Source organism: Littorina saxatilis, linkage group LG8 (genome assembly GCF_037325665.1).
Source record: "Littorina saxatilis isolate snail1 linkage group LG8, US_GU_Lsax_2.0, whole genome shotgun sequence".
NCBI lineage: Eukaryota > Metazoa > Mollusca > Gastropoda > Littorinimorpha > Littorinidae > Littorina > Littorina saxatilis.
The window spans coordinates 20,006,615-20,034,503 of NC_090252.1; the positions used below are offsets into that span (position 1 = coordinate 20,006,615).

At 39.8% G+C, this 27,889-nt stretch overlaps 1 protein-coding gene across 1 annotated transcript in view; it reads left to right on the forward strand.

Annotated features, from left to right (window-relative positions):
• LOC138974544 (uncharacterized) overlaps nucleotides 1-27,889 on the forward strand; it is a 220,558-nt gene that overhangs the window by 160,343 nt on the left and 32,326 nt on the right. The window contains exons 43-46 of the mRNA XM_070347259.1: nucleotides 38-200; nucleotides 14,678-14,814; nucleotides 15,186-15,332; nucleotides 16,399-16,575. Coding sequence (XP_070203360.1) covers nucleotides 38-200; nucleotides 14,678-14,814; nucleotides 15,186-15,332; nucleotides 16,399-16,575 — 624 coding nt within the window. The remainder of the gene's footprint in view (nucleotides 1-37; nucleotides 201-14,677; nucleotides 14,815-15,185; nucleotides 15,333-16,398; nucleotides 16,576-27,889) is intronic.

Here is a 27,889-nt window from a genome sequence, read left to right on the forward strand (position 1 = left end):
TTGAACAAAGAAGTATTGTGACCTGTGTGTGTTACAGCCAAACTGACGATCGAAACCGTCAAGCCTCGTGTGTATGACACGTTAACAAGCGAACACTACAAACAAGTCGTCTTAAGTTGCCAAGCTCCAAACCTGACGCCGGAGCAAGCCGAACTCAAATGGTTTGGTCGAAACGGGCATATCCGTGAAACCGAAGGACGGTGAGGAACACTGTGCATTTTTGTAATATATGCATCTCTGCAGAGTGCGTTTTTGTAGAAACTATCACAAGTCAACAACCTTAGACTGTTTAGTGTTTTAGTTAGTCGAGCAGTGGGCGTGCGATCTTTTGGTAACATTGGGTCAAAATTGTAGCAGATTTTGTGGAGGTCTAAAATTAACTTTGTTCAACATTCAAGAGTGTTTAGGTTTATTTGATATGCAGACTTATACACTTACACTTACACTTACACGTACACACACACACACACACACACACACACACACGCACACACACATACACACACACACACAAACACACATACACACACACACACGCATTCACACACAGACGATTCCATTACAACTCCTTTACATTAATGTTAGTGAAATTTCACATGTGACAGTATTACCTGGCAAACCAGTACTATCTGGATAGCAGTGAATAAGAAAGGACTTCTCCCTGAACGAAACTTCTTTTGCCTTTGCGAGCAGTTTTAAAGCGTCCCGTACACAGGTCTAACATTGTAGCCGTCGCGAGATGCTCTGGCAATGATGCTATACAAATAAAAAATTAATACAGTTTAAAAAAAAAAGTTATGAGCAAAGCCAGTACTCTCACGGCGAAAACACACACACGCACCGCCCCTGTACTGGCTGGTAGCGTGTAATCTTTCTTATCCCATGACATGCCTCTTTGTCTCTGTTAGCTGAGGAGGTGATTATTCTGAATTATCCATCACAACCATATGGATTACCCATCACAACCGAGTTTCGATCTCAACTGTCATTTGTCATTGTCTTTGATTTTAGAGTACAATTGAATATTTATAGAGGTCATCTGCATATTCAGAGTTTATAGATGGACTACTTTTTTTCAACATACGACTGAAACATGTTATGGTGTCAAAGTAAATATCACGTATAAGTACAGGCCTACATGTGTAAATATTGAGAAAATAAAGAATACTTAATACGATACGCACATTCTGCATGGATTTAAAGAGCAGAGTCGAGATATTTCGCTGGCTGAAGCGACTGCATGGTCAAAGGCATGTTCAACGAGTATCGCGAGTGGGATCAAGGAAAGATACTCCCTAATTTTTACACAGACAGCCATCTACTCAGAACCGTGAGAGAGAGAGAGAGAGAGAGAGAGAGAGAGAGAGAGAGAGAGAGAGAGAGAGAGAGAGAGAGAGAGAGAGAGAGAGAGAGAGAGAGAGAGAAAGAGAAAGAGAAAGAGAGAGATTTCGGATTCGGATTCGGATGGTTTATTCACATAGGCCATTGCCCCTAGTGAAGGGGTGTGAGCAAAAAGCAAAAATATTGAATCATTTTTACACTCAGTAGACTCAAAACAGTGCATATTTGTCTCAAAAGTGGATAACAGATACATCAATGCAGACATCTACATACAAAATTACGATAACAGTGTTTCTCGTATCTTAAATGCTTTATACAAATATAAACATAAATCGCGTACAGTTTTTTCATGTGTTGAAGCTAAAAGAAGGCTGAGTCGAAAAGCACTTGGTTGCCTGTAATATTTCAGTGGGATGAATGTTTCTCTCAATTTATGGAAGTATGGACAAACAAGAACAAAATGGACTTCATTTTCCAGTTTATCTTTACAAAAGGGACACATGTAATTATTAACATCATAAACTTTTTTGTAACGATGAGTGTGAACGGCAATTTCAGAGATCCCTAACCTAAACCTTATCATCATGAATCTTAAATGTCTGTCAACATTGAACAAAAGGTAAGGTTTGCTCTCAGGAACAGTACAAAATGTTCTATACACAGACAATCTTTCACTATTTTGAATATGAAACTCCCAGTCTTGCCATCTGCATGCAATTAATCTATCTTTCAAAACATACAAAAACTTGTTTTCGTCAACAACACCTTGATTCAACCACACAAAACCATATCCTAACTGATACAATTTACAACGCACATTTGACGCCCAATTCGATTTACCATTCTCATCCATCCTGTACAGCATTTTATATGATTTATGAGGCAATCTATGCTCAGACGTTCTCAACAGTTTCAACCAATATTTAATACATTTCAATATTGAATTTACGTACAAAGGGTATCTGTTAGTTTCTCCATATACCAAATCGTTTGGTGTACGCATTTCTAAACCCAGAAACTTTTTCAATGCAAATAAATGAACCTTTTCACATTCTATGGCTGTTTTATCTAAGCCCCATAACTCTGCACCATATTGTGTAATAGGTTGAACTTGTGCATCAAATAGCTTTAGATAAACATCCAAACTAGTATCATTAATCATGTATAACTTATGTGAAATCGACAACAAAACTTGCTTAGCTTTACTTGCAAGGTCTAAGCAGGCAGCCGTAAAACTAAGCCTGGTCGAAAAAAGTATTCCCAAATACTTATATGCGTTCACTACAGGTAAAACATTCCCTTCATAAATCCATCTTTCTCTGGCAGCCAAATAGCCCCCCTTCCTAAAAACCACAATATTACTTTTACTCATATTTACTTTCAACTGAAGAGAACGAGCTGCCTTGTCCAGATTATTTAATTGGTTTTGTAAACCAACCACAGTTTCTGACAGCAATATCAAATCATCAGCAAAGAAAATGAGAAACAACTCAAAAAATATATCGTAAAAATGGCACCATGTTTTCCAACTTCAATAATCTGAATTGCTAATTCATGAATATACAATGAAAATAAAACAGGACTACACACATCTCCCTGCTTTACCCCAAATGTGCATTTTATACATTCAGTCAACTTAAATCCACATCTCACTCTCACCTTTACTGACTCATACATACTCTTTATACATTTGAGAAGTTTTCCCGTCACTCCATTTTTTAACAAAATTAGCCAAAGCAGGTTTCTATTTATAGAATCAAAAGCCTTTTCAAAGTCTATGAAAGCGACATACATTTTACTGTAAAGGGCAAATTGTTTCTGAAAGAGAGAGAGAGAGAGAGAGAGAGAGAGAGAGAGAGAGAGAGAGAGAGAGAGAGAGAGAGAGAGAGAGAGAGAGAGAGAGAGAGAGAGAGAGAAAGAGAAAGAGAGAGAGAGAGAGAGAGAGAGAGAGAGAGAGAGAGAGAGAGAGAGAGAGAGAGAGAGTCTGGAGTCTGGATGGTTTATTGATTGGGCCTTGGGCCCATTTCAATTCGGGGTGTACACATTTTCAACATTCATGCTTCATGAAAAAATAATCATAGTAATATTAATCATTATAAAAAAAAACATCATCATCGTAATGACCGTCGACATGACGACAGTGGAAACAGGCATTTACAACAGCAAAACGTTTGGAAAAGGACAGTATGCATCAGCACAAAATCCAGTCTCTGTCGCACTTCACTCATGTCTCTCTGTCATCCTTCCGTCCATCAATCCATCCATCCGTCCATCCATCCAGCCAACCATCCATCCATCCATCCTTCTATCCATCTTGTGTCCCTCTGTCCTCCATCCATCTAATCAACCGTCTGACTGTCCAACCATTCATCCGTCATCCATCTTTTCATCCCTCCATCTATCCCTTCACATGCCCTTCCACACGCAAATCTGCAAGCAGTTATATGCATAATCGTTGCATCTCTGATACATAGCATCACATTAACGTGTTCAAAAAACAAAACTTGATTACTGTTTTTTAAGCAATCGACAAAAAACAACAAAAATAGCATACACATAAAACAAGATCGTCCAATATCTCATATTCACTGTCCCCACTCACTGCGTATTTTAAACGCGTTCATAAGGAAGGTTGCAAGTCTAAGTAATATTGATCTGTTTGGTGTCGCTAGTAATAGCGCCAGTTTAAAGTTTGATGGGCGGTTGTAATATTTTGCAGGTATGTAGTACTCCCGAATACCAGCATATGTTGGACATTTCAAAACAAAGTGAATGTCATCGTCCGTCTCGTTTGCGCAGAGTGGACACAAGTAATCGTCAGCAGTTGACGACCGAGGGTGTCGTAGGCTAATCGATGCACTTTGAGTGGCGGGACACCAAGTCTTAACCTAATCAGGCAGTTTCTTGCTTTGACGTGCTTCAGGTCATTTAAGTATGAAGACATAGATAAGGCTGACTTGAAAATGCTATAGAAAAGGAATCGTTCTTTACTTTGTACGGTTTCTATCCACTCTTGCTTGCATAATGTGACTAGTCTGTTCTTGAATTCCGTTATGAACGCATTTTCATTTCCAACGCCTTGTTGAATCCAAACTTGGTCAAAGCCGTATTTGTATAGCACATAGCAAACTGATGACGCCCATGTTCTTTTATTTTGTTCGTGTAAATAAAGCAGCATTTTATAAGCTTTTTGTGGCAATCGATGACTAGGCATTTTCAGGATGCGCAACCAAAATCGTATGGACTTAACAAACGTGTTGACAAATAACGGGTGTCTGCTAAGCCTGTGTCTTGAAACAGCTGAAACACTCTTTTGGATTGCCGTTTCAATGTTAACCAAAAAGTTGAGAGAACAAAACAAGATTCAGTTGCGAACTGACAGGGGATTGAGCATTTATTCCTGTTGATGAAGGTTCGATTGAAGCTTTATTCTCTCCGTCAACCAACAAGACTAGATTTGTAGCAGACGAAAAACAAAGTGTGCGTTTTACGTCATTCTCGGCAGAGCCTCGAGTGACGTCATCATATTCATTGACCCAGTCTCGACAAAATATCAGGCGATACCATGGATGGAGGGAGCTTTATCCCCCCCCCCCCCCCCCCCTCTGCTTCTTTCTCTCTTTAAACTTGTAGGGCTAGTTATTTTTCGGTAACTTACCCAACAACAAAAATCACTTACCCAACAACGGGCCTGAATCCTCGATAGCTCATGGGTAGAGACTGTACGCATTGTGGATCTACTTTTTGCGACTCAAAAGTTCAGAACACTCTAATGTACAAAATATACATTTCTGGAGCAAACAATACAACCATACCGCATTTAAACCAGCAACTACAGGCTTGAACACATGAATCTCAATATAAAATCCATGAGTTTGGTTGTTTTTGGCTCACGAAGTGTAGCCTATGCAATCGTAACTTTGTCTGTCTGTGCGTGCGTGCGTATGTGCGTGCGTGCGTGCGTGTGTATGTCTGTGGTAGAAACTTTAACATTTCGTCATTTGAAGACGTCACATTATGGCGTAAGAGGGTTAGACGTCACGCGAAGGAATGTCTCGGTCATTGTTATTTTGAGCGGGCCGAGACTATTTGGCAGTCGTGTCTGTAAGTAGGCTACATGCAGACAGACAGATCTAGATCTAGTGTCTCTCTTTCTTGCACAGTGTCACCAATGCTTACTGTGTGTGTGTGTGTGTGTGTGTATGTGTGACGGAGTGATTGAGTTTGTGTTACTGTTTGTCGATTTCTTACGTGAGCCTTGAAGGCTTCGCCTCTTGTCTGAATTCAGATCTGCCGTGCACAATCGTTTATCGCTGGCAAGATTCCAAGGAAAAGTAACTATCATACTTTGTCTAGCGACACGAGTAGTTCCCCTTCCAGATTTCGGCTGCATCGAGAAGACTTGCAATCCGACGGTCAGTTTTCAACAATATTTCATTTTATAAACAGATTACACGCAATCAATTGCAAACATTTAATCAACTTAAAGAACATGCAGCGGTTTCATACACTATTTTGGCCCAGAAAACTGAACTTCATACAGTTTTTAACGTTGGAACACGGGTGTAAAACTTCGTCTGCTAGTCACATTCGAGGAAAGAACATTTCCTGAGCGATACCAAAACATGAACAGAACACACACTATCTGCCTTTACCGCCACAGCAGAATGACAACATAACTGTGTACTTGATTTTTGTTCAAAACATGGAAACTGACAAGAAGTGTTAACAAAATTGAATGATTTGCACGGAACTATACAACCGCGCATTAATCGATCGCCTGCGCAGGTAGACTGGTTGGGTGAATATGATTCTATAAAACTTTCGCACAAAAACTCCTCTTTTCTTTGAATAACTGAAGAAAGGAGGGATAAAGAGGTTACATACCTCGTCTCAGTGATTATCAAAAATAATGGTCTCAGTTCGCGGTCATGAAAAAGCTCGCTGAAGCTCGCATTTTTCATGATCCGCGAACTGAGACCATTATTTTTGATAATCACTGAGATTCGGCATGTAACCTCTACGTAACTTATACTTAGTCACCGGTAATTTTTAATGAGTTGGGGCATTCTGACCAATCACAGGATCTGTTTCATTAAAACGCAAACTTGATTGAATTACAATAATTATTAGCTTATGTCTTGTGCAAGCACAAATGTCAATTTCACGCGCGAAGGAACTCGTAAAGAAGGTTGAAAGCAATACAAAAGTTGCTGTGCCTGGGAAAGGTTACGTACCAAAAAGCATTAGTTGCTCGGGCAGAACCACACCGGGCGTCTATAGCGGTGAAACGAACACAGAAACACAGATCCGATGGACGGAAAAGACACTTCACAGTACGCTAACGCGTGACCTTTCGGCTACTGCACTGGGGGTCCTTGGACCCCCAATGGGGGTTCCGGGACTCTCTAGGAGAGGCGTCCAGTGTGTGTGTGTGTATGTGTGTGTGTGTGCGTGTGTGTGTGTGTGTGTGTGCGTGTGTGTGTGCGTGTGTGTGTATGTGTGTGTATGTGTGTGTGTGTGCGTGTGTGTGTGCGTGTGTGTGTGTATGTGTGTGTGTGTGCGTGTGTGTGTGTGTGCGTGCGTGTGTGTGTGTGCGTGTGTGTGTGTGTGCGTGCGTGCATGCGTGCGTGTGTGTGTATGTGCATGCGTTCGTGTGTGTTTGTGTGTGTGTTAATTACACATTAACATGCTTCCATTTGAAACTTCGAGGTCTTCATCGGGGATTGACGCCCGACAAAAGCTAATTGAAGCCCGACGGAGCGAAGCGACGGAGGGCTTCAATTAGACTTTGGGAGGGCGTCAATCCCCGATGAAGACCGAGAAGTTTCAAATGGAAGCGTGTTAATGTTATTGTAATTCAATCTGACGACGATCTCTTTCCCCCTTTCATGCGGTTGTAAACAGACAGATTGGTTCTGTTCTGTTCACACACTACTTTCAGTCCACCTACCTGCAAGGGTCAAGCCCCAAGAATAATGTCTCTGTATTCCTATCGTATCACTCTGCTCCTGTTTTGTTTTCTTTCACACACATGTTCCCTTCTTTTTTGACGGGTTTCTGGACAGCAAACTCTAAAAGAAATTATTGTCATCACAAAATCGATCTTTGGAATTGACTGACGTAGTCCGGAAGAATTCATGCATCAACTTACGTCACGTATTCGACGTCATCACTTCGCATACCTTATGGTCTCGGTATTTCGTTGGCCTTCATATTTCCTACTTTTAAAATGACCCTCAAAGCTAACCGAGACTAGTTGAGGCTGTATCAATGCGCCTCGCCAGCAGGTTGTTAATGCATTTTTTAGCGAGTGACTATCGACAATTAGTCACCGATAAGTTTTAATGAGTTGGGGCATTCTGACCAATCACAGGATCTGTTTCATTAAAACGCAAACTTGATTGAATTACAATTAGCGATAGCGTGTAAAAAGACAATCACAGATAGATAAGGACAGAGAAAGACAGAAAAAAACTATTGTGAGACATTATAGTGGGGCTCGTATGTTGCAGACGCACTCATAAATCATTCACATCTTGCAACAAACATCATACTTTGTGATATTGTTCCTTATAATTATTTAAGGGATTTCAGATACAGAGCCACTTCAGAAATCGTTTTTTTTTGTTTTTGATACGGTATAAAAGGCTGCATTTACAGCAGACGAAATTCGTACCAAAAGCGCTCAGCAGTAAATATTCCCAACTCAGCAAATGTAAAATTAAATGGTTTACCATGCACCAGAAGTTGTCTGCTGATAACACATGCATGACATAAATACTCTTATGGGTATTTTTGTGTTCTGGTATTTAATTTGATCGTTTTTAGAATTTTATATATCCGCAGCATGAAAATTCAAGATGGCGGCCTCCGCAACATTGCGTGTTTTGATTTGAGCGAAAACAACGTTTCTGAAGGTAAGTTTTCAAGAATACGCATCCATTCACCAATGTCACATCATTTTACTGTTTAATTCTCCCCTGGGGTCTGTTATTCATCGGGTGAAGCGCTGAAATGCAGAGACTTTGTTTAATATTGCAATAGCTCATCAGCTGGATTGTGATGCTGATAGATCTAGATCTATCTGTTGATTACAAGTAAGGAAATCATGATCGCCACGCTGGTGATTTTAAACAGATTAAACGAACTTTGAATAAAAGGCGAGGAGAAAGAGATTGTTCATGGTATGATAAATGATTAGTCCTGCCTACGTTTAGGACTTCCATAAGGTGGGGAGGGGTAGAGTCAAAAACTGAGTGAGGGTAGGCCAGATAGTAGGATGACCAGCTGGAGATAAAAACACTCCACTCCCCATGTCTTTGCAGTGTTGTGATCAAACTTTCAAAGACGGTAGGTAACAGACAAAAGCATACAGTGTATGCTAATCAAATGAGATAAGTGGTTTTGAAAAATGAAGAGGTACCGCTCTTTGAGTTTTACAATTTTGGTTTGTTGCTTGTTTCTCATCCTTTTGCTTATTTTAAGTTGACCGTGCATTGGTGTGAATTTTATTTGTACAGGATATATACAAGAGTTACACCACATGCCGGTTCCTGGGAACAAGCGTTCTGCATTTATTCCGGTGCCACAGAAGGGAGCTGATTTCACCAGTACTACTGTATCAAGGTTTGTTACCTAATACATCTTAACAGTAAGATTTTTTTATTTGTATTAATTGGAACATGTTTGCACATCATTTGTAAGCGACCTCTGTGAATTTGATGGGTTTAACGTACGAACCCTCACTATGGTCAACATTCTGTTAGCGACTGTTTGAAGCAAATAAATGTAGCGGTCAGAAAGATTCCAGAATCAGTTGGGTCACTGGAAACTGTGTTTGTTTGTTTTTTAACCTGAAACAGTGAGAATTATACGAATTCATGAAATACAATTTTCTTTCATTTTGGTCTGTTGTGCGAAGACTTGCTAACCCGGCTTTGACCGACTCTCTGAGATAGTAAACATTATTCAAATACATTCAAATAAAAATGTCACTTTTCATCTTTTGTGTGAAGGGTACCCCAGGCTGATTTCCTGCACCATGGATGTAGAGGAGGCCAGACAGTCTGCTTCTCATTCCAGCTGTGTTGCGTTTTTTTCTGCTCGTGAAGTGTATCGCCACATTGCCAAAGCCATTGGCCAAGAGAAGTCACCCTGTCTGCCCATTTTGCATAGCCTTACAGGCTGTGACACTATGTCGTTCTTCAACGGTATTGGGGAATCAGAAGGCTTGGGAAGTATGGCAAGCATTTGAAGACGTCACTCAAACTTTCTTCAGGTTGTCTGCTCCTCTTTGTAAGCTGAGTACCACTGACAGGGCAGCACAAGAGCTTTTTGGTGTACATTTGTAGGACAAAACCAGCAACGTACTGGGTGTAAACAGTGCTAGACGGTACCTCTTCAGTAAAAAGAGCTGCCAAATTGACCATAATCCCCTTACAAGTGAGGTGCTGCTGCAGGACATGAGACTGAGAAGAGCCATCTACCTATTAGACTTCCAAACTCTGTGGGCTGGCAGTTCAAGGCTGGAAAGTGGGAGTCATTCTGGACGAGCTTTCAAGAGGTATCCAGCGTGTGCCGAGAACTCATGAGGTGTGCCTGCAAGAAGAGCTGTACAACAAAACGCTGCAAATGCTGCTAAGAAGGACTGCAGAGCACAGCTCTCTGCAAATGTGCTTGCATGCCTGTGAAAACTGTCAGCATCTAAACTGTGCAAAAATATTTTTGCACCCATTTTCATACCCCAACTCAAACTTTTATTCCTGTGTCATTTTATTCAAACTGTCTATGCCATTAAAGGCTCGCATCTTCGCTATCTGGCACATTTTTTTTTAACATCATCATTTACGCCGTCAAAATAAGGATACCCTTGACGTGACAAAGAGATGTGACAAAAACTTCGGGTACCTTTTAAAAAGCCGACGACAATTCCCGAGGCACAACTGGGTCACTGTTGTATACGAAGAGAAAGTCAACTTGATTATCCATCCAGAACAGGTTGTTTTATTTCGCCATCTTGCATATTTCTAGTGTTGTGCCATTGTACCTACTGATGTATGTGTCGATTTCACGGATGAGATGTTTATGTGTCAAATTTGAGGGATACCCAAGTCAACTAAAATCCATGTATTTTTGCAATGACCAAGTGGGTTGCGTTGAAACTTTCAGGAATGTGTGTCTACGCACGAGGCGTAGTTCAACCGTTTGAGTACACTTTCAAATCTTCACGAAATAATATTTTAAAAACTGCCACAGGTTTGTTGACTTACATCCCACATATTTTTGACTTCGCATGTATATATGACAGATGGTTGTTTCAAGTACTGCCAAAGTTTCTTTTGAGTATAGACACTTGCCGGAATGTGCTAGTTGTGTAAACACATGAGAACAAACAACGTTTTCGAAATACAGCGATTATGAATTTTAGTCGACTTTTGAGTTGATACATTACATTTTTATCAGTTTTATTTTGGGGGTACCCTTATTTGGGCGGCGGTCAAATAACCCATGTAAAGGCCACCTTTTATCTTAAAAGTGTTCCAGTTAGCCAAGTTGAGTGCCCTCAATAGCATACATTGAATATAACAGCACAGGAATGAATGTTTTCGTTTTGGTATGAAAATTGGTGCAATATATTTATTTTTGCACAGTTTAGGTAATCCACAAATTCTTCAACCCTGCCACCCACACCGTCCAATCATTCTCTGCACCAACAATACATGTATTGTTTTGTTTAAAAATGTGTTTGTATTAGTTTCTATTGCAAGAGAATGTCTTGTAGCATCAAAAATGCCTAAATACCCTTTTATTGGCGGCCATTTTGAAAATTGTTAAAAAACTACTGATTTCTTAATTTTTTCACGGTGGCTCTGTATCAGGTTTTGTTAAGCAAAAGCAAATGTCCATTTACGCCAAATTTGCTGTTAATCACATGAAGTGAAATATGCCTAACATACCCAACCGTTTACACTGGCGGCCATTTTGAAAAATTGTTTAAAAACTACCCATTTTTTTATTTTTCGCGATGGCTCTGTATCAGGTTTTGTTAAGCACATAAAACTCTTCATATTTGCTTAATTTGGTGTTTGTTGCATGATTTGAATGATTTTGCAACATAGGAGCCCCACTATTAAAAGAGAAAGGAGAAATATAAAAGAAAAATCAGGAATATTAAATTAAAAGAGCGCCTCAGTAAAATGTCAAAGTACATAACAAGTATTGCATGACATTTTGGATTGTGTTGAATTGTCACAACAAAATCTAGCATTGAATACAAATAGAGTATGAATTCTAAATCAGTGTGAAGCACCTGCTGTTCTATGACTTTATCTTATATGAGTCTGAATTCCATTCACCGTTCGCAGTTTCCTGGCTGAAATTAAGCTTCAGCCTCTCCCATAACACAGAAATACTTGTTCTCATGCATATTTGCTTTGAAACAGCCAGGGTTGTTTTTGGCTCACGTAAGTGTAGCCTATGCGATCGTAACTTTGTCTGTCTGTGCGTGCGTGTGTGCGTGTGTGCGTGCGTGTGTATGTCTGTGGTAGAAACTTTAACATTTCGTCATTTGAAGACGTCACATTATGGCGAAAGAGGGTTAGACGTCATTGTTATTTTGAGCGGGCCGAGACTAGTTGGCAGTCGTGTCTGTAAGTAGGCTACATGCAGACAGACAGATCTAGATCTAGTGTCTCGCTTTCTTGCACAGTGTCACCTATGCTTACTGTGTGTGTGTGTGTATGTGTGACGGAGTGATTGAGTTTGTGTTACTGTTTGTCTATTTCTTACGTGAGCCTTGAAGGCTTCGCCTCTTGTTGATTATTAGCATGCGCGAGTTCTTAACGAGGGCTTAATGTGTGCATATAATAGTCATGACAACCTGTTGTGACGTCATACGCATGACGTTTTTTACATTAAACATATCTTTTGTCATCAGTTAAAGCTTACAAAATGCTCATTACCAAGGCAATTTGAGGGAACTTGTGTTTTACTTGTCAATTGTTTTAGGGTGACGTAAAAAGGTAACGTAAAAAAAAAATTAAAAAAATAAAAATAAAAATAAAAAACACGCCTTGAGTTTACAAACCAAGACATGTCAGTGAAAGCCAGGTTATTTCTCCAAATGTGATTACAACTTATGGGCACTTTCAACGGTTTATTTCGGCCTTAGAGAAGTAGACGCTAGGAGTAACAGAAGAAATTAAGACATAAACTAAGAAAAATGTAATCTAATTTCAGAAAGAACATTATCATTATAACCAATTACTTGTTAAAACCTGAGATAATTTTGTGTGCTTCAATTCTGGCTCTCTAGTTGCTAGCATGCACTCGGATGTTTTGTTGTATTAAAACGTTACAGAAAATGATATTTTCCCTCGGTTTTCCATCGGTTTTATCTGGTAATGACCTTGTTCTGACCTTGAAAATTGAGGACTGTTAATCAGATGATTGTCATGTCTAGAGATACGCCACTACCAAAAGAAGATAGCACAAATAGAAAACGTGTAAATTTGACCTTGTCATGACCTTCAAACCAGGCATGGGTCAAGAAAACTTTCCTCTGACTTCAGGGTTATTGGAATCAGCCCTAATCCCACAAGAAGATGGAGTTTATAAGCTCTTACTTACAAAAACAAATTATATAAAATGGTATTTTCCATCGGTTTTCTCTTGGTTCTATCTGGTAATGACCTTGTTTTGACCTTGAAATTTGAGTACTGTTAATCAGATAATTGTCATGCCTCTAGAGATGCGCCAATACCAGAAGAAGATGGAGTTTGAAAGCTTTTACTTACACACAAGTTGCAGAAAATGTTATTTTCCCTCGGTTTTCCCTCGTTTTTACCCGGTAATGACCTTGTCGTGACCTCCACAATTGATGTCTAATAATCGGATGATTATCATAATCTAGAGATGCGCTAATCCCAGAAAGCAATTGAATTTAAAAGCTCTTTCTTTCCTCGTTTTTGCCTGGTAATGACCTTGTTGTGACCTTTAAATAATGCGAGAGTCAAGTATATTGTTTGCGTATTGTAAAGCGTTCATGTAGCCCTAGACGCGTGTACAGTTTCAAAGCTCTAGCTTTAGAAACGGGCGAATAAACGAACGCAGTGTTAAATTGTTATTCATCTAGGAATTGCCTTAAGGACTGTAATCGTTACGCTGACGATCACGAAGGCTCTCCTGTTACTCAGATGATTCACAAAGTTCTTTTTTCAAATATTCAGCATCGTTATATTGGCTCTAGCTCTTATCAGAAATAATGCTACCTCTTAAAATACAAATACATTATGCTCTGAACCAGATTGGGGAAGACTACTCCCCTCTGTTATTTTTTGTTTCAAGCTGTAAACACTACCACTAGCATTTGTACCATGGCATTAAACCAAAAGGCACCATTAAGTTGTTATATTTTGCTCGTGCATTGCTAATGTATGTGGATGAACTTTGAAAGTCAGAAATGGGGTTCTGGAAACAAAGCATGTCACACTGAACTCGCACCGCAAAGCGACATTTTTTTCAGGAAACGTCTCGCACGCTTTACTGGGCTGGGGGTTAGGAAGATTGGAAGCTCATAGTGACATAGTATACAGTTTAAATTCCTTCATATATTTACAGATATTATGTACAAACATCATACTTGACGAAAATATCTCAATTGAAGTCAGACAACAATACTAGTCTTGTGTGCATTTATTTTTAATCAAAACTTACCTACATTTTGGACGACGTCTTTACTGACTTTAGAGTAGAGTTCATGGTAAAGATACTATCACCAGCATCCTCAGCCAAAGCAGTCGCAAATTGTTTTGTGATAATCAAAAGATACCAACTAACACATTTATATGTAAACATTACCAGTTTGAGTTCGTAATTGGGCTGAGAACTTCTTTTTTCAGATGCAGGCGTCTGAAATGCTCGTGCATCACTCTTCATGGTATAGTTGAATTTTGACTGAAAAGTGAAAGTGCGCCCCAGAATATTTCTTGTTAACATTGGGTGTTTTGTTTTGGCAGGCCCCAAGCTTTCAACAAATACCCATCTGGTAGAGTCCGCTTTTGGGTGCACGGTCAGCCCTCCGCCGTGACGGAGTATACACACCACCACCCTAATCTCGATTCCCCGTCTATGTTCAAACATTTAGTCAAATCTTGACTAAATATAAATAGAAGCTCAGTCCTCCTGTGTTGACCCTTTGGGTACTCGAAACTAGACCAACACGAGTTGTCATGGTAACAGCAGTAACCTTTATTTTATTTTAGTCTAGTAGTTTGAACTTGATGTGCACTTTATGGTCACTGCAGCCGTGCAGTAACATGTTTGTTTGTTGCAGCATATATATTGATGTCGAACAAAACAAGCTGAAGCTAATATTTATAAACGCAACAAAGGCGGATGAAGCAACCTACTTTTGTGAAGGGCTTGTGGATGGGAATACGGAGGATTACAGCGTCAGACTGATTGTTTACAGTACGTTCTGTGTGTGTGTGTATGTGTGTGTGTGTATGTATGTGTGTGTGTGTGTGTGTGTGTGTGTGTGTGTGTGTGTGTGTATGTATGTGTGTGTGTGTGTGTGTGTGTGTGTGTATGTGTGTGAGTGTGTGTTTTTGTTTGTCTGTATGTCTGTCTGTTTGTATCTCTGTATGTCTTGCTTTAATCTGTCTGTCTGTGTATTTCGTTTTTGTCTAAAGCAGCTTCTAGTACTGTAATGCAAAGCAAAACATGTTATTCAAGTCTATTTTGTCTTTTCAAATTCTAAATACAAGGGTTGATTAGGCTTGGGAAATAAGCATATTTTAACCGATATACAGGCACGTAATAGCCCTTTGTTTTAACGTCAGATGGAATAAACGTACTTTCACCTAAAACCTACTATGCTGAAAAGAACACCGATGTCACGCTTTGGTGCCGCTTGGACCAAGAGGACTTGGTGGAAAAAGTGCTCTGGTACCTGGTTATGGATGGCGTCTCGGAATTAATCTATCCTGGTGAGCTTTTGTTTGCTGGTTTGTTTTCTTCAGTGGCTGTATACTCCCTCAGAAAACCCACCATGAGCCCACATTAACAAAACCAGATTGAGTGTATTAACATCGTTCTTCACAAAGTTAAGGCTATACATCGTCAAATAAGAACGTTTTATTAGAATATTTCATTTGGTGCCCAACGAATTATACGCATGTGTCCCGGCCATCACGTAATAAAGCGCACACACGAACATGGAAGCACATACGCACATATTCAAACACCCCCATCACGCTCACAGGCACACACACACACACACACACACACACACACACACACACACACACACACACACACACACACACATGGAATCAAACTTACACATGTGCAAACACCGCCATTCACGCACGCAGGCACGCACACACACGCACGCACGCACACACACACACACACACACACACACACACACACACACACACACACACACACACACACACACACAAACACTCCCTTAGAAACTTCATTTGTAATATGAGTTGGTAGTCACTTTTCAAAGCGGCCGATATGCCGTTACATTTGTGTAAGCCAACACTGTGTAACACATTGTTCTAAACACATCAGTTAAATCAATATCACACATATATGTCCATATGTCCTATCATATATTCAGACTTCGAACTATCAACATGTAAGTCTAGCGCCATAACGAGGCTTCGTATTCACACTTGTCCGCAGGACGCAAAATTCATTCTTTGAAACATGCTGGCTCAAAAGGGAGAGCAGGCTTGATATTCTCTGATGGTAACTGTTAAAAAGAAACGATGTCATGTACGAAAACGCATGTGGGTGCCTGTGGCCTGAAACTGGTGGTCTACGTGATACAGAGTTTGCCTTTAATGCTGACCTAATTGAGATTAGAAACATTCAATAATTATACGCATTATTTTGGTAAAATAGGTACATTGACCACACATTAGGCACTACAGGTCACGGCCAACCAGTGATGACAAAGTATTCGTGTTGTTATAATACATACAAAAGTCATCTACACTGTTCAGCTATAGGATTGACAGGTTGACGAATCTTTTTCAGTGAGTTCAGGTGTAGTCAAGTATGTTTTGGGTTATGAAACGAAACCTGGCTCTGAAGGACACTACTTGGTGATCAAGAACCTGCAGCTTAAGGACACTCGCAAGTATGTCTGCTCCATTGACTTCATACAGGATACTGTAGAGTCCTACAGCAATTATATTGATGTCATTGTTACTGGTGAGTACTTCATATTTGCATAGTAAAGACAAACATACGGATAAGGACACATTTTAAACCAAGTATAATTGAATATGTTCTGTGCGAAGTTAGAATCCGGTTCCATTCTAGAATGGACCGGGTCCAAGTTGGAATTCTAACCCTGCGCAAGTACAGGGGTGCCATTCTAGAATGGTACCCTTGTTGCTGGTCCATTCATCGCGAGAGTGAATAAAGGGAGCCGTAATGTTTGTAGGTAAGACAGAGTTGTCTTCCCTTGAATTATCTCCACCTGCACCTTCCCTTTGATAAAATGGGGTTGATTTGTCTACCCCTGAAAAAAATCCTTTGGCGATCTTGCCATGTCATGTCATGTCAAGAAAGTTGACACTCCTGAGTACGCAATAAACAAAGGCAGACCATAGCAAGGGGGACTACCAGGGCGGTAATGTTTGCAGGGCAGTTGTTTTTGTGATGAGAGCCGGTTGCGGCCGCTTGCAATGTCAGCGCTGTCTCCCTCTCGGAAATGTCCGGTTTTTTGACAATTTTTTTGACAGACAGACAGACGGTCAGACCGACTAACCGACAGACAGACCAACAGAAGGACATAGTGAGTTATAGAGCTGTTGTCACAAGTTTAAAAAAAAAGTTGACATTAACAAAAACAGAAATCAACAACAACTTTTGTCTGGTTTTATAATATTATGGGAAAACATTGAAAGCAATTCATAGTAGTAGTACTACCACAACACATACTCTCAAAGGGGAATTCCATGCCTAAAAGTTTGACAGTTTTTATTTAATCTATCAGAATCCCTACCTTCCAAACTGTGATATGCCCACGTTTCAAACTCCTACAACCCTGCATTACTACTACACAAAAGAACAAAGTTCCAAGAATTATATCCTGGTGCACATTTATTTGTAGAGGAAGTCCCAGCAAACAATTTTACGTTGTATTCACGTTATATTCACGTTGGGTTACGTTGGGTTTACGTTGCGTTTCAACGTTTTTTTACGTAGATTTGTATGGACGAAATCACGTGGGAATAACGTTGGAAAACAACGTTGCATTTTACGTGACACCAACGTGAATGCAACGTGAATTATTGGTGGAGGTGGATTGTTCGTAAAAACATTACGTGAATTTTACGTTGTCACAACGTGAATTTTTGGTTGTGGTTGTGGTTTGGTTGAAATTGCGTTGCATTTTTACGTAATGTCCACGTGAATGGAACGTAAATTTTAGGTCAAAATTTAGATCAAAAATTACGTGAATTCTACGTTGACACAACGTAAAAGTTGTGTTTTGGTGCATTTTTCCTGATAAAATTGACGTGAATTACACGTCGACACAACGTGAATTTTTGGTTGTGGTTGTGGTTTGGTTTGATTTCGACGTGAATGCAACGTTGAGAGTGAATGTAGGTTTTGGTAAATGTATCCACGCACACACACAAACTTTCACACTCAGTCACAGATCATAAGGACTATTACATGTAACACCATAAACTCAAGATGCGATCAACAATTTTATTTCATAACAAAAACATGCATATTATGTTGCGGAGAAATTAAAAATGCACGCAGCTTAGCAGGGCAACAGCACAGCATAATCAATCGATTTCATTCTTTGTCCTGGTGGTCCTCTTCTCCCAGGCAGTCCTCGATGCGCCTCTTTGATGCTGGTCGCTAAACAAAGCAAAGACAGCACATTGATATTAGTGACACCAGAGCCTCCATATATAATGTCTGAAGTAGAAATACACATCTTTTCAACTTAGGTCACTTTTTAGTAACTTTCCACTGCCTACTATGTCTCTGGCCTACTGCCAACTGAGTGTTGACACTACACGTATTTCTTTTTAATATATGAAATAAAGCATGATGTCCCTTCTTCGAGCCTTGTTGTGTCAGATTTAGGCCGCAAGCCAAGACAACAAAAGAATGTGTGCCAGTGTGTATTCCTTACATAAGAAATGAAGTATTTCAAACGAAAATTGATCGTTTCAGAACAGTTTGAGGGTATTTTATTTGTATTTGCATCATTAAGACATTTGACCTGGAAGTGAAACTGTCTTTAATCTGTGTACAAGAATTAAATGTTTGTAATTGTCCAAACACAAATAACATCCGTTACTGCTATATACTTCTTTCTATCCTCCCTTCCTTCCTTCCTTCCTTCCTTCCTTCCTTCCTTCCTTCCTTCCTTCCTTCCTTCCTTCCTTCCTTCCTTCCTTCCTTCCTCCCTCCCTTCCTTCCTTCCTTCTTTCCTTCCTTCCTTTCTTCTTTCATTCCTTCCTTCCTTCCTTCTTCCCTCCCTTCCTTCCTTCTTTCCTTCCTTCTTTCCTTCCTTCCTTCCTTCCTCCCTCCCTTCCTTCCTTCCTTCTTTCTATCATCCCTTCCTTCCTTCACACATCACACGAATCACACACACACACACACACACACACTCACACACAAACTCACACTAGCGCGTCACCTTATTCCCACTACTATGAGTTATACACAACTACAATAAGCGATAAACGTTTCATATGCTGATCAGGATGCAATGAACTTTGACACGCTCCAATTAAAGCCCATTATAGGGGCCGGTGTCCGTCTCTCTCCTTGAGGATAAAAGGGCTCACAGCCTTTTCAACATTGTTATCAAAATCAAAGTCTTTCGGTAACCTGGAAAGCTCCTCGGAGCTAGTACTGTCTCAATTATCCACCGATCGCCGTAGGTCGAAGTTGAAGACTATCAAGTGTATGCATGTTGTAGAGGTGGGAGGTGCACAGAAAATGGAAGCAATCATTACAATCAAACTTTGTTTGTTAAATACACTACACCTTGTCATCGGAAACTAAAAGTTATTTGGTTTTGGCCTTTTTTTCACAGATTATACATTGTAAATGAAAAAAAGCAAAATGAAGCAATACCAAATAAAAACAAAATGTTCAGAAACATACATGATACATGGGTAGTATCAAAACGGTTTTGTTGGTTGGTTAACCTAAGCTTAACGTCCTCACAGAAACTAGTGCCAATTAGGGACATGAAGTGGTTATATGCTGGGACAAAACGGTTGGGAAAAAGGAGAACTTTAAAGTTGCCATCAAGCAAGAGAGGGATGGGTGCATGGTTTCAACTTGCAAGGGTAATAAGAAAGCAGTGAGAGAGACAATTAAGGGCGACATGTGCGATCAAGTTGAATTTGAAAGTCCAGCACCTATAATTACAAGTTTTCCACGTTATATTTCCAGTGTTATCCATGCCTAGAAGGTTCCTTTTTTTCCAACCTTCATCTGTCCGACACGTGCGATCTCTCTTTTTCAGTGAGTTATTTTTTCCCTTTAACATCTGGTTGCCAGACTTCCGTCAACCTCTTGTCAAATTTCACACTGTGATTCTCACGTATCTGATCGCTTCTTTAAGAGCACTTGACAGTGTCCAGTCAATCACTTCTTTCAGACGGGTCATAAAATTGCAAAGGCTCCTAAATGCCCCGCTCCTGTACAAACTGTGGGGGGAGGGGGATCTTAGATTGAGAGGAGACGGAATGCATGGAACGGAATTTTTATGAATCGTTTTGTAGTTTTTGTGTCTGGGGCATGTAAACAAAACAAAAATGAGCAAAATTCTGAGAGAAAAACGGGAGCTTTATCAAAGCAAATTTGTTTTACAGTTGTTGTGATTATTTAACGACAAGAGGAGACACAATACAATTTGTTATACTTTTGATTTCTAAGAGTTGAAATCAATTACGCAGATATATTATAAGTCTACAAAGCCATGACGGTGCCAAAATAGCATGATAGCATTTTTGAATATTTCACTAATCAGAGCAGCAGAATTCTAACTTCATTAAAAAAAATCAATCTAATCAAAGAATTTAGTAAGCACTGAAGGCATCGTAATCATTAAAAAATCTCACAACTTAAGAACATCATACCTCTGCATAAATTACGCTTATGCAGTATGTTTCTTCCGATTAATGCAAACACTTTTTTTGTCGCAGAGCAGGGACCCGGCATTGATACCGTCACCTGAAAATCAGTGGCTGTGTTGTAAGACCTACATTTTGTAATTGACAATGACTTGAAAAGGCACGTGTCCTAAGCATATAGGAAAGGTAATACATGTACACTCAACGGTGTCTTTTGCACACTGCTATCTGACAAATTATTAATTTAGAGCGGTCATCAGAAGCAGGCGACGATAGTCGAGTGATTTATTACCCACGGGGGGTTGAGGCTGCAGACAATTAACTGTGAACTGAGAAGGGGTAAGCGGTGGGGGCGGAGGGGGTTAAAAGGGGGAGGGAGTGGGGTGTCAGACATAAAATAATGAAAACTTGTTACGGTCCGACTTTGGGTTTGGTGTGTGTTGGCTACGCTGATGTCTCAAGTAGACTCACGTTCATAAGGGGGTGGGTAAATCAACATGGTCGGCAACTTTATGATCCAGGTCGACAAAAGACAGTCAAGTGTGTAATTAGCCAATCAGTCAGATGACATCAAGGTGTCAAGTTCTGAATTCTTCTCATACCACCGTTCCGACCTCATCTCTCGGACAAAAGTTGGACAACCAAGTTTTGGAAGAAATTTTCAAGGAAGAATGACATCACAGGTTTCTGGAAAGCAAGGATTCGGGGCAAAAGAAAGAATAACTGACACTATAACACACACACACACACACACACACACACATACACAAACACACACACACACAGGCACGAACTCAAACAAACACACTGGCACACCACGCACACACTGACACCACACACACACACCGACACCACACACACACACACTCACACTCACGCACGAACACACACATACAAACTTGCGCGCGCGCGCACTGATTTCTAAACAACAACAACAGTAAGCAGTGAACGATGCATATGCTAATCATGAGGCAAGAAATGAATGTGGCAAGTTTGATTCAACTTTGACCCGCTCTAAATCCCACGTTGTACACAGTCTGTCTCCCTGAGGATAAAAGGGCTCACAGTTTCCAAAACTTGTGATCAAAATCAAAGTCTTTCAGTAACCTGGAAAGCTACTTAGAGTGCTGTCTCAATTATCCCCCTATCGCCGTAGGTCGAAGTTGAGGACTATCAAATGTATAGGGAGGGGTAGGGAGGGAGGAAGGGAATTGTTACGACACGACTTTGTCGTGTAAATGGAAATGATGGGTGGCACGCGGATATCCGTGGGATGTTCAGACATGGAAATTGCTCAAAATAACGATTATCTAAACTCATAGCTCATGGATTTCCATTAAGTACTTTTACCCCGCGTTGTACTTGAAGTCCGACACCTAGTGTGAAAACGATCGTTCAATAGTCCAACATATTTCTGCCCCTTTTCCCGTTTAACCCCCAAATAACAACAACTACAACAAAGACAGCAAGAGCGACGACGACGACAACAAAATGTTGGAACCAAATTGAAATCATTGCAAACAAGACACCAGTAAATGTCGGACACCTACATGGTGGTTTTCAAGTTCCTCATTTTGTTACATGTCCCCATACAACACTTTACCTATTGATTTTGTTATTTGGTTAGTTAATTTGAAATTAATGTTAATTAAAAGTTCCTAATTTGTTATCTAAATTTCGCCATAACGCATTTAATTATTAACTCATTCATTTATGAACTTATTTATGTATCATTTCCCTATTCGTCTATTTGTTTATTTTTTTTTATTTCAGTTATTTCGGCATGTAGGTATTTCGGTTGTAAGCAATTCAGTTATAATAAAACAAATTCACCCATTATTAGAAAGGAGAAAACAAATTGGAATGTCGGGTGCACATTCCAAGTTGATCCGTTTTTTAACTAAAAATAGCGCGCGTTATTACTAACAATGCTCTTTTTCAAGCTTATAAAATATAAAGCCCACATGTTAAAATACCTTGACAACTACAAAGTGGGAAATTACAACGACGGTCAACAGTCAGAGTTATATATTGCTTGCAAGCCTGTCCGCCCTGTATCCAAGATATCCCCCATGCACTGGCATGGTCCTAAGATGACACACTTATTACTCAACAGTAAATTCCAGTAAGCCTTTAGTCGGACTCTGTCATTTGTATGTTTGTGAATGTCACAGAAAAAACCCACAACTCCCAAGATCACGGAAGCATGATTAACCATTCAGTCAATTCAAGGGAATGCACGCTGAAAACGTCCGCTTTCATTTCACCTAAGAGGGGGAGGAAGGTGTTTTGTTAATTTTCTATTGCTGGTACTCGCACGTGTCCAAAGTGTGTGGGAAAAAGATCAAGTCGCGTAAGGCGAAATTACTACATTTAGTCAAGCTGTGGAGCTCACAGAATGAAACTGAACGCACTGCATTTTTTCCCAATGACCGTAGTCCGCCGCTCGTACAAAGGGCGGTGAAATTAACGACCCTGTTTAGCGCGGAAGTGGTTGCGCTCTGTTGCATAGCACGCTTTTCTGTACCTCTCTTCGTTTTAACTTTCTGAGCGTGTTTTTAATCCAAACATATCATATCTACATGTATATGTTTTTGGAATCAGGAATCGACAGGGAATACGATGAAATTGTTTTTAGATCGATTTCGGAAAATTAATTTTAATCATAATTTTTATATTTTTAATGTTTAGAGCTTGTTTGTAATCCAAATATAACATATGTTACATACGTTTTTGGAATCAGAAAATGACGAAAAATAAGATGAAAATGTTTTTGGATCGTTTGATAAAAAAAATAATTTTACTTACAAGTTTCCGATTTTTAATGACCAAAGTCATTAATTAGTTTTTAAGCCATCAAGCTGAAAAGCAATACCAAAGTCCGGCCTTCGTCGAAAATTGCTTTGCCAAAATTTCAATCAATTTGATTGAAAAATAGTGGTTTCGCTGTGCTGCATAGCACGCTTTTCTGTACCTCTCTTCGTTTGGTTTAAACTGTTTTATTCAACGTTTGTGCATTATTTACAAATAAAAAACGCATATAGAGTAAACAACACAAGCGTAATGCTTATAGTGGTGTTTACAGTTTTCTAGAAAAATACATATAAATGGCGGCTATTGTACAGTTTAAATGAAGAGCAAGCAAACATGAACAGAAAATTGAATGAAAAATGTACATCAAAACAAAAATCCGTTTAAGAATACATATATTATATTTTTCGTTTTAACTTTGTGAGCGTGTTTTTAATCCAAACATATCATATCTATATGTTTTTTTGAATCAGGAACCGACAAGGAATAAGACGAAATTGTTTTTAAATCGATTTCGGAAATTTGATTTTGATAATAATTTTTATATTTTTAATTTTCAGAGCTTGTTTTTAATCCAAATATAACATATTTATATGTTTTTTGAATCAGATAATGACGCAGAATAAGATGGAATTGTTTTTGGAACGTTTGATAAAAAAATAATTTTAATTACAAGTTTCCGATTTTTAACGACCAAACTCACTCATTAGTTTTTAAACCAACAAGCTGAAATGCAATGCCGAAGTCCGGCCTTTGTCGAAGATTGCGTGGCCAAAATTTCAATCAATTTGATTGAAAATGAGGGTGTGACAGTGCCGCCTCAACTTTTACAAAAAGCCGGATATAACGTCATCAAAGGTATTAATTGAAAAAAGGAAAAAAAATGTCCGGGGATATCATTCCCAGGAACTCTCATGTAAAATTTCATAAAGATCGGTCCAGCAGTTTAGTCTGAATCGCTCTACACACACGCACAGACACACACAGACACACACACACACACACACACACATCACGACCCTCGTCTCGATTCCCCCTCTATGGACATTCTGTGAGTTCGACAGCTTGACTAAATGTTGTATTTTCGCCTTACGCGACTTGTTTTTTGCTGTATGTTTCTCTCTTTTTCTTTATTTTGTCTTATATGTCTGTAATGAACATTTTAAAATGAAGAGGAAAAACACTACCCACGATCCTCTCAACGAAACAGTACATTAAAAAACCTGCGCACGCGCACACACACACAAACACAACTTTTCGAGAAAACATTGGCTGCATTTTTTTTTTGTACTGGTGAGCGTACCCTAAGAAGAAATCCAACATGTGTTGTCCATATGATTTGCCCGTTCGGTTTTCTTTTGTTCTAATACGCGAGATGTCTCAAGAGGACCCATTTTGGCAAAGTTTAGAGGAGGGGGGGGGGGAGGGGGAGCATGTCCGTAATTTTATTATCCAAGTGAACAAACGATCGACAAAAGCCCGACAAAAGACTGCCAAGTGCCGTAAATGAGTCAGGTAAGATCAAGGTGCGATTTTTGACTTGTACTTCATACCAGTTTTCCTCGCCTCTTCTCTCCTTAACAAAGGTCTAGCAACAACGTTTGGGGGGTGTAATCTCATAAGGAGTGACATAATATCACATGCGAATATGAGGGAACGAGACAGAAGAATGAATAAAACAGCCGCTATTACGCTATCTGTGTTGTGGCTGGAAGAAAAAAGAAAAAGAAAGAATACCGTCTAACCAACACGAAGAAGAATGGGAAAAAATCTTAAATAAAGGCAGAGGTACAAAGGTTGCGATTCATCTCGGCTAGATATTATTCACGATTTTTGTAAACATACATGTAGTAAGCCTATACTCGCATCAGACACATATTTTACATGTATCAGCATCCTACATTTTGTCCGTGTCTGCCTTCTGGCCGGGTTTGCGATTTCTACATATTATATTCATGTGTTCTTCTCTCTGACAGTGCGGGCTCAACTTTTACAAACGGGAAAATATGACATCAAATAACGCTATCAAATATCGGAGAACAGCCACACAAGCGAATGCTCTCAAGAATATGTAAACCAATGTTCATCAAAATCCGTCAGGTAGCACACACATCCATCCACACACACACACCTACACACACACACACACACACACACACACACACAGTCCGAGTGTGTCATTACTTGAATGGGGTGTGCACGTTAAAGATCCCACGATTGACAAAAGGGTCTATCCTGGCAAAATTGTATTGGCATAGATAAAAATGTCCACCAAAATACCTGTGTGACTTGGAATAATAGGCCGTGAAAAGTAGGATATGCGCCGAAATGGCTGCGATCTGCTGGCCGATGTGAATGCGTGATGTATTTTGTAAAAAAAATTCCATCTCACACGGCATAGATAAAAATCCCTGCGCCTTGAATATGTGCGCGATATAAATTGCACAAAATAAAAATACAAAAATAATTAAATAAATCCCTGCGCTTAGAACTGTACCCACGGAATACGCGCGATATAAGCCTCATATTGATTGATTGATTGAATCAGTGAATGTGAAAAGACTATGGGTAGTCGTCTAAGACAGGTTAAAATCAGTCTAACGAATGACTACACAAACCTGCATGTGTCAGGTTTTAATTTTTGTTTGTTTGTTCTTTCTTTATTTTGTTTTGTTATTTCGTACGTTCGTTGATAAAATGCCGTCCCAACCTGCCGCCCACACACACACACACACACAACACACACACACACACACATTATAATCCCCCCTCCCGAATCCCCTCCCCCATTCTCCACCCGATAGCTCTCTCTTTGTCTCACTCTCTCCTCCTTACAAATAACAATTTGATACGTTCATCTTTAATCCACCCCCCTCCCCGAATCACCTCCCCATTCTCCACCCGATAGCTCCTCTTTGTCTCGCTCTCTCCCCCGGTGTGACGTTTTCATCTTTCGCCGTGTTGATATTTTGCTTCTCGGCCTCGTTGAACTAGTATAAACTCTACACTGAACAAAAAAACACCCTACGATAGTACTGATGAGCGACCTTGTGTACCTTACATTCATGGGGCCAAATTTGTCCAACCAATTTGTTTTATTTAACTTAGAAATTTGATTCATCCTAAAATGTTTCCTTCTTACTCAAGGGACGTAACCACTCAGTACACGTTTTTGAAGAATTAGATTTTGGGGTTGAAATCTATTAAATTTTAGCACCAATTTTCTTCACATGCAAGAAACTGACATGCTTTTCGTCCTTAAATAATTTCACTTCTTAATTTTACCAGGAAACAACATTTCAGTCTTGAGTATATGTCGAGGGGGAAATATGTACACAGGCGAAAGATTGAAATCGTGACACCGGCAGGGTATCTCGGCTGCCTACTTGAGTGAGTAACAGAACAGGTCGACAAAAGACAGTCAAGTATGTAATGAGCCAATGTGTCAAGGTCTGAATTCTCCTCATACCACTGTCCGCTGGGCAGATTCACTTGAACTTGAAGCAGCTTGTCTTGATACATCGTCCTCCCTCAAGATCGTAAAATGCCCAATTAAGTACTTGAGATATCAATGGCCGCCCCCGCTTTCAGTCTCATGCACTGAGCTAGTCTGATTAAACAGCTTTCTAAAGGTTGCGTCCGTCTATGTGAAACGTGTTTTTCCTTTGTGTTCCACTGCTTGTGACCCATTGTTTCGCTATACTGACTCAAAAGTTGAGTCTAAAAGAATGTGTATCCCTTGGACTGAGTTAGGGCTGACATTGTGACTATTGGAAAGACCCGCCATCTTTGGCCGGTCCGTTTCCAATCATGGTCTCGACAATCAAGTAATCTGTGCATGTGTACATGGAGTACAATAAGTGATAACGTCTCATGTGGAACAACTGAAAACAACTTACCTTCGAGTTGATTACGATGAATATTTTAGTCCTGAAAGTGTTCATCAAAGTTGAAAACCAAATTTGGGATACACAAAGTCGACCGTGGCCATCACCGGAGAACACTGTCGGTCAGTAACGCGTCTTTTTTTGGGAGGGAAAGTTTCGCACTCGCAAATCCATTTAACTCAGCAAATTCCTTGAAACAATAAGCATTTATGTTATACTCTTTTCGTCTTACACAATTAGTGAACCTCTATGTTTGACCGAACATTAATTGAATAGAATATTACGAAACTAAAAATGCAGGTGAAAAAACCGAAATGATTGACAAAGTTTCGACGTTGTCTCTCTCTGACTCTCTCTGTCTCCCTCTCTCCCCTCTGTCTCCCTCTCTGTCTCTCTCTATCTCTCTCCCTCTCTGTCTCTGTCTGTCTGTCTGTCTCTCTGTCTGTCTGTCTCTCTGTCTGTCTGTCTGTCTGTCTCTCTCTCTCTCTCTCTCTCTCTCTCTCTCTCTCTCTCTCTCTCTCTCTCTCTCTCTCTCTCTCTCTCTCCCCCGACCCCCAGCCCCAATTTTTGGAAGGTTAGAAACTAGAGGACGTACATTTCTGTACAGTCACCATAAAATCTTCATTATGAATGCAAAAATGTTAACAAAATCGGCAAACCATAAAAGAACATGAAAAAAGGAAAGAGGTGCATTTAAAGGCTGTT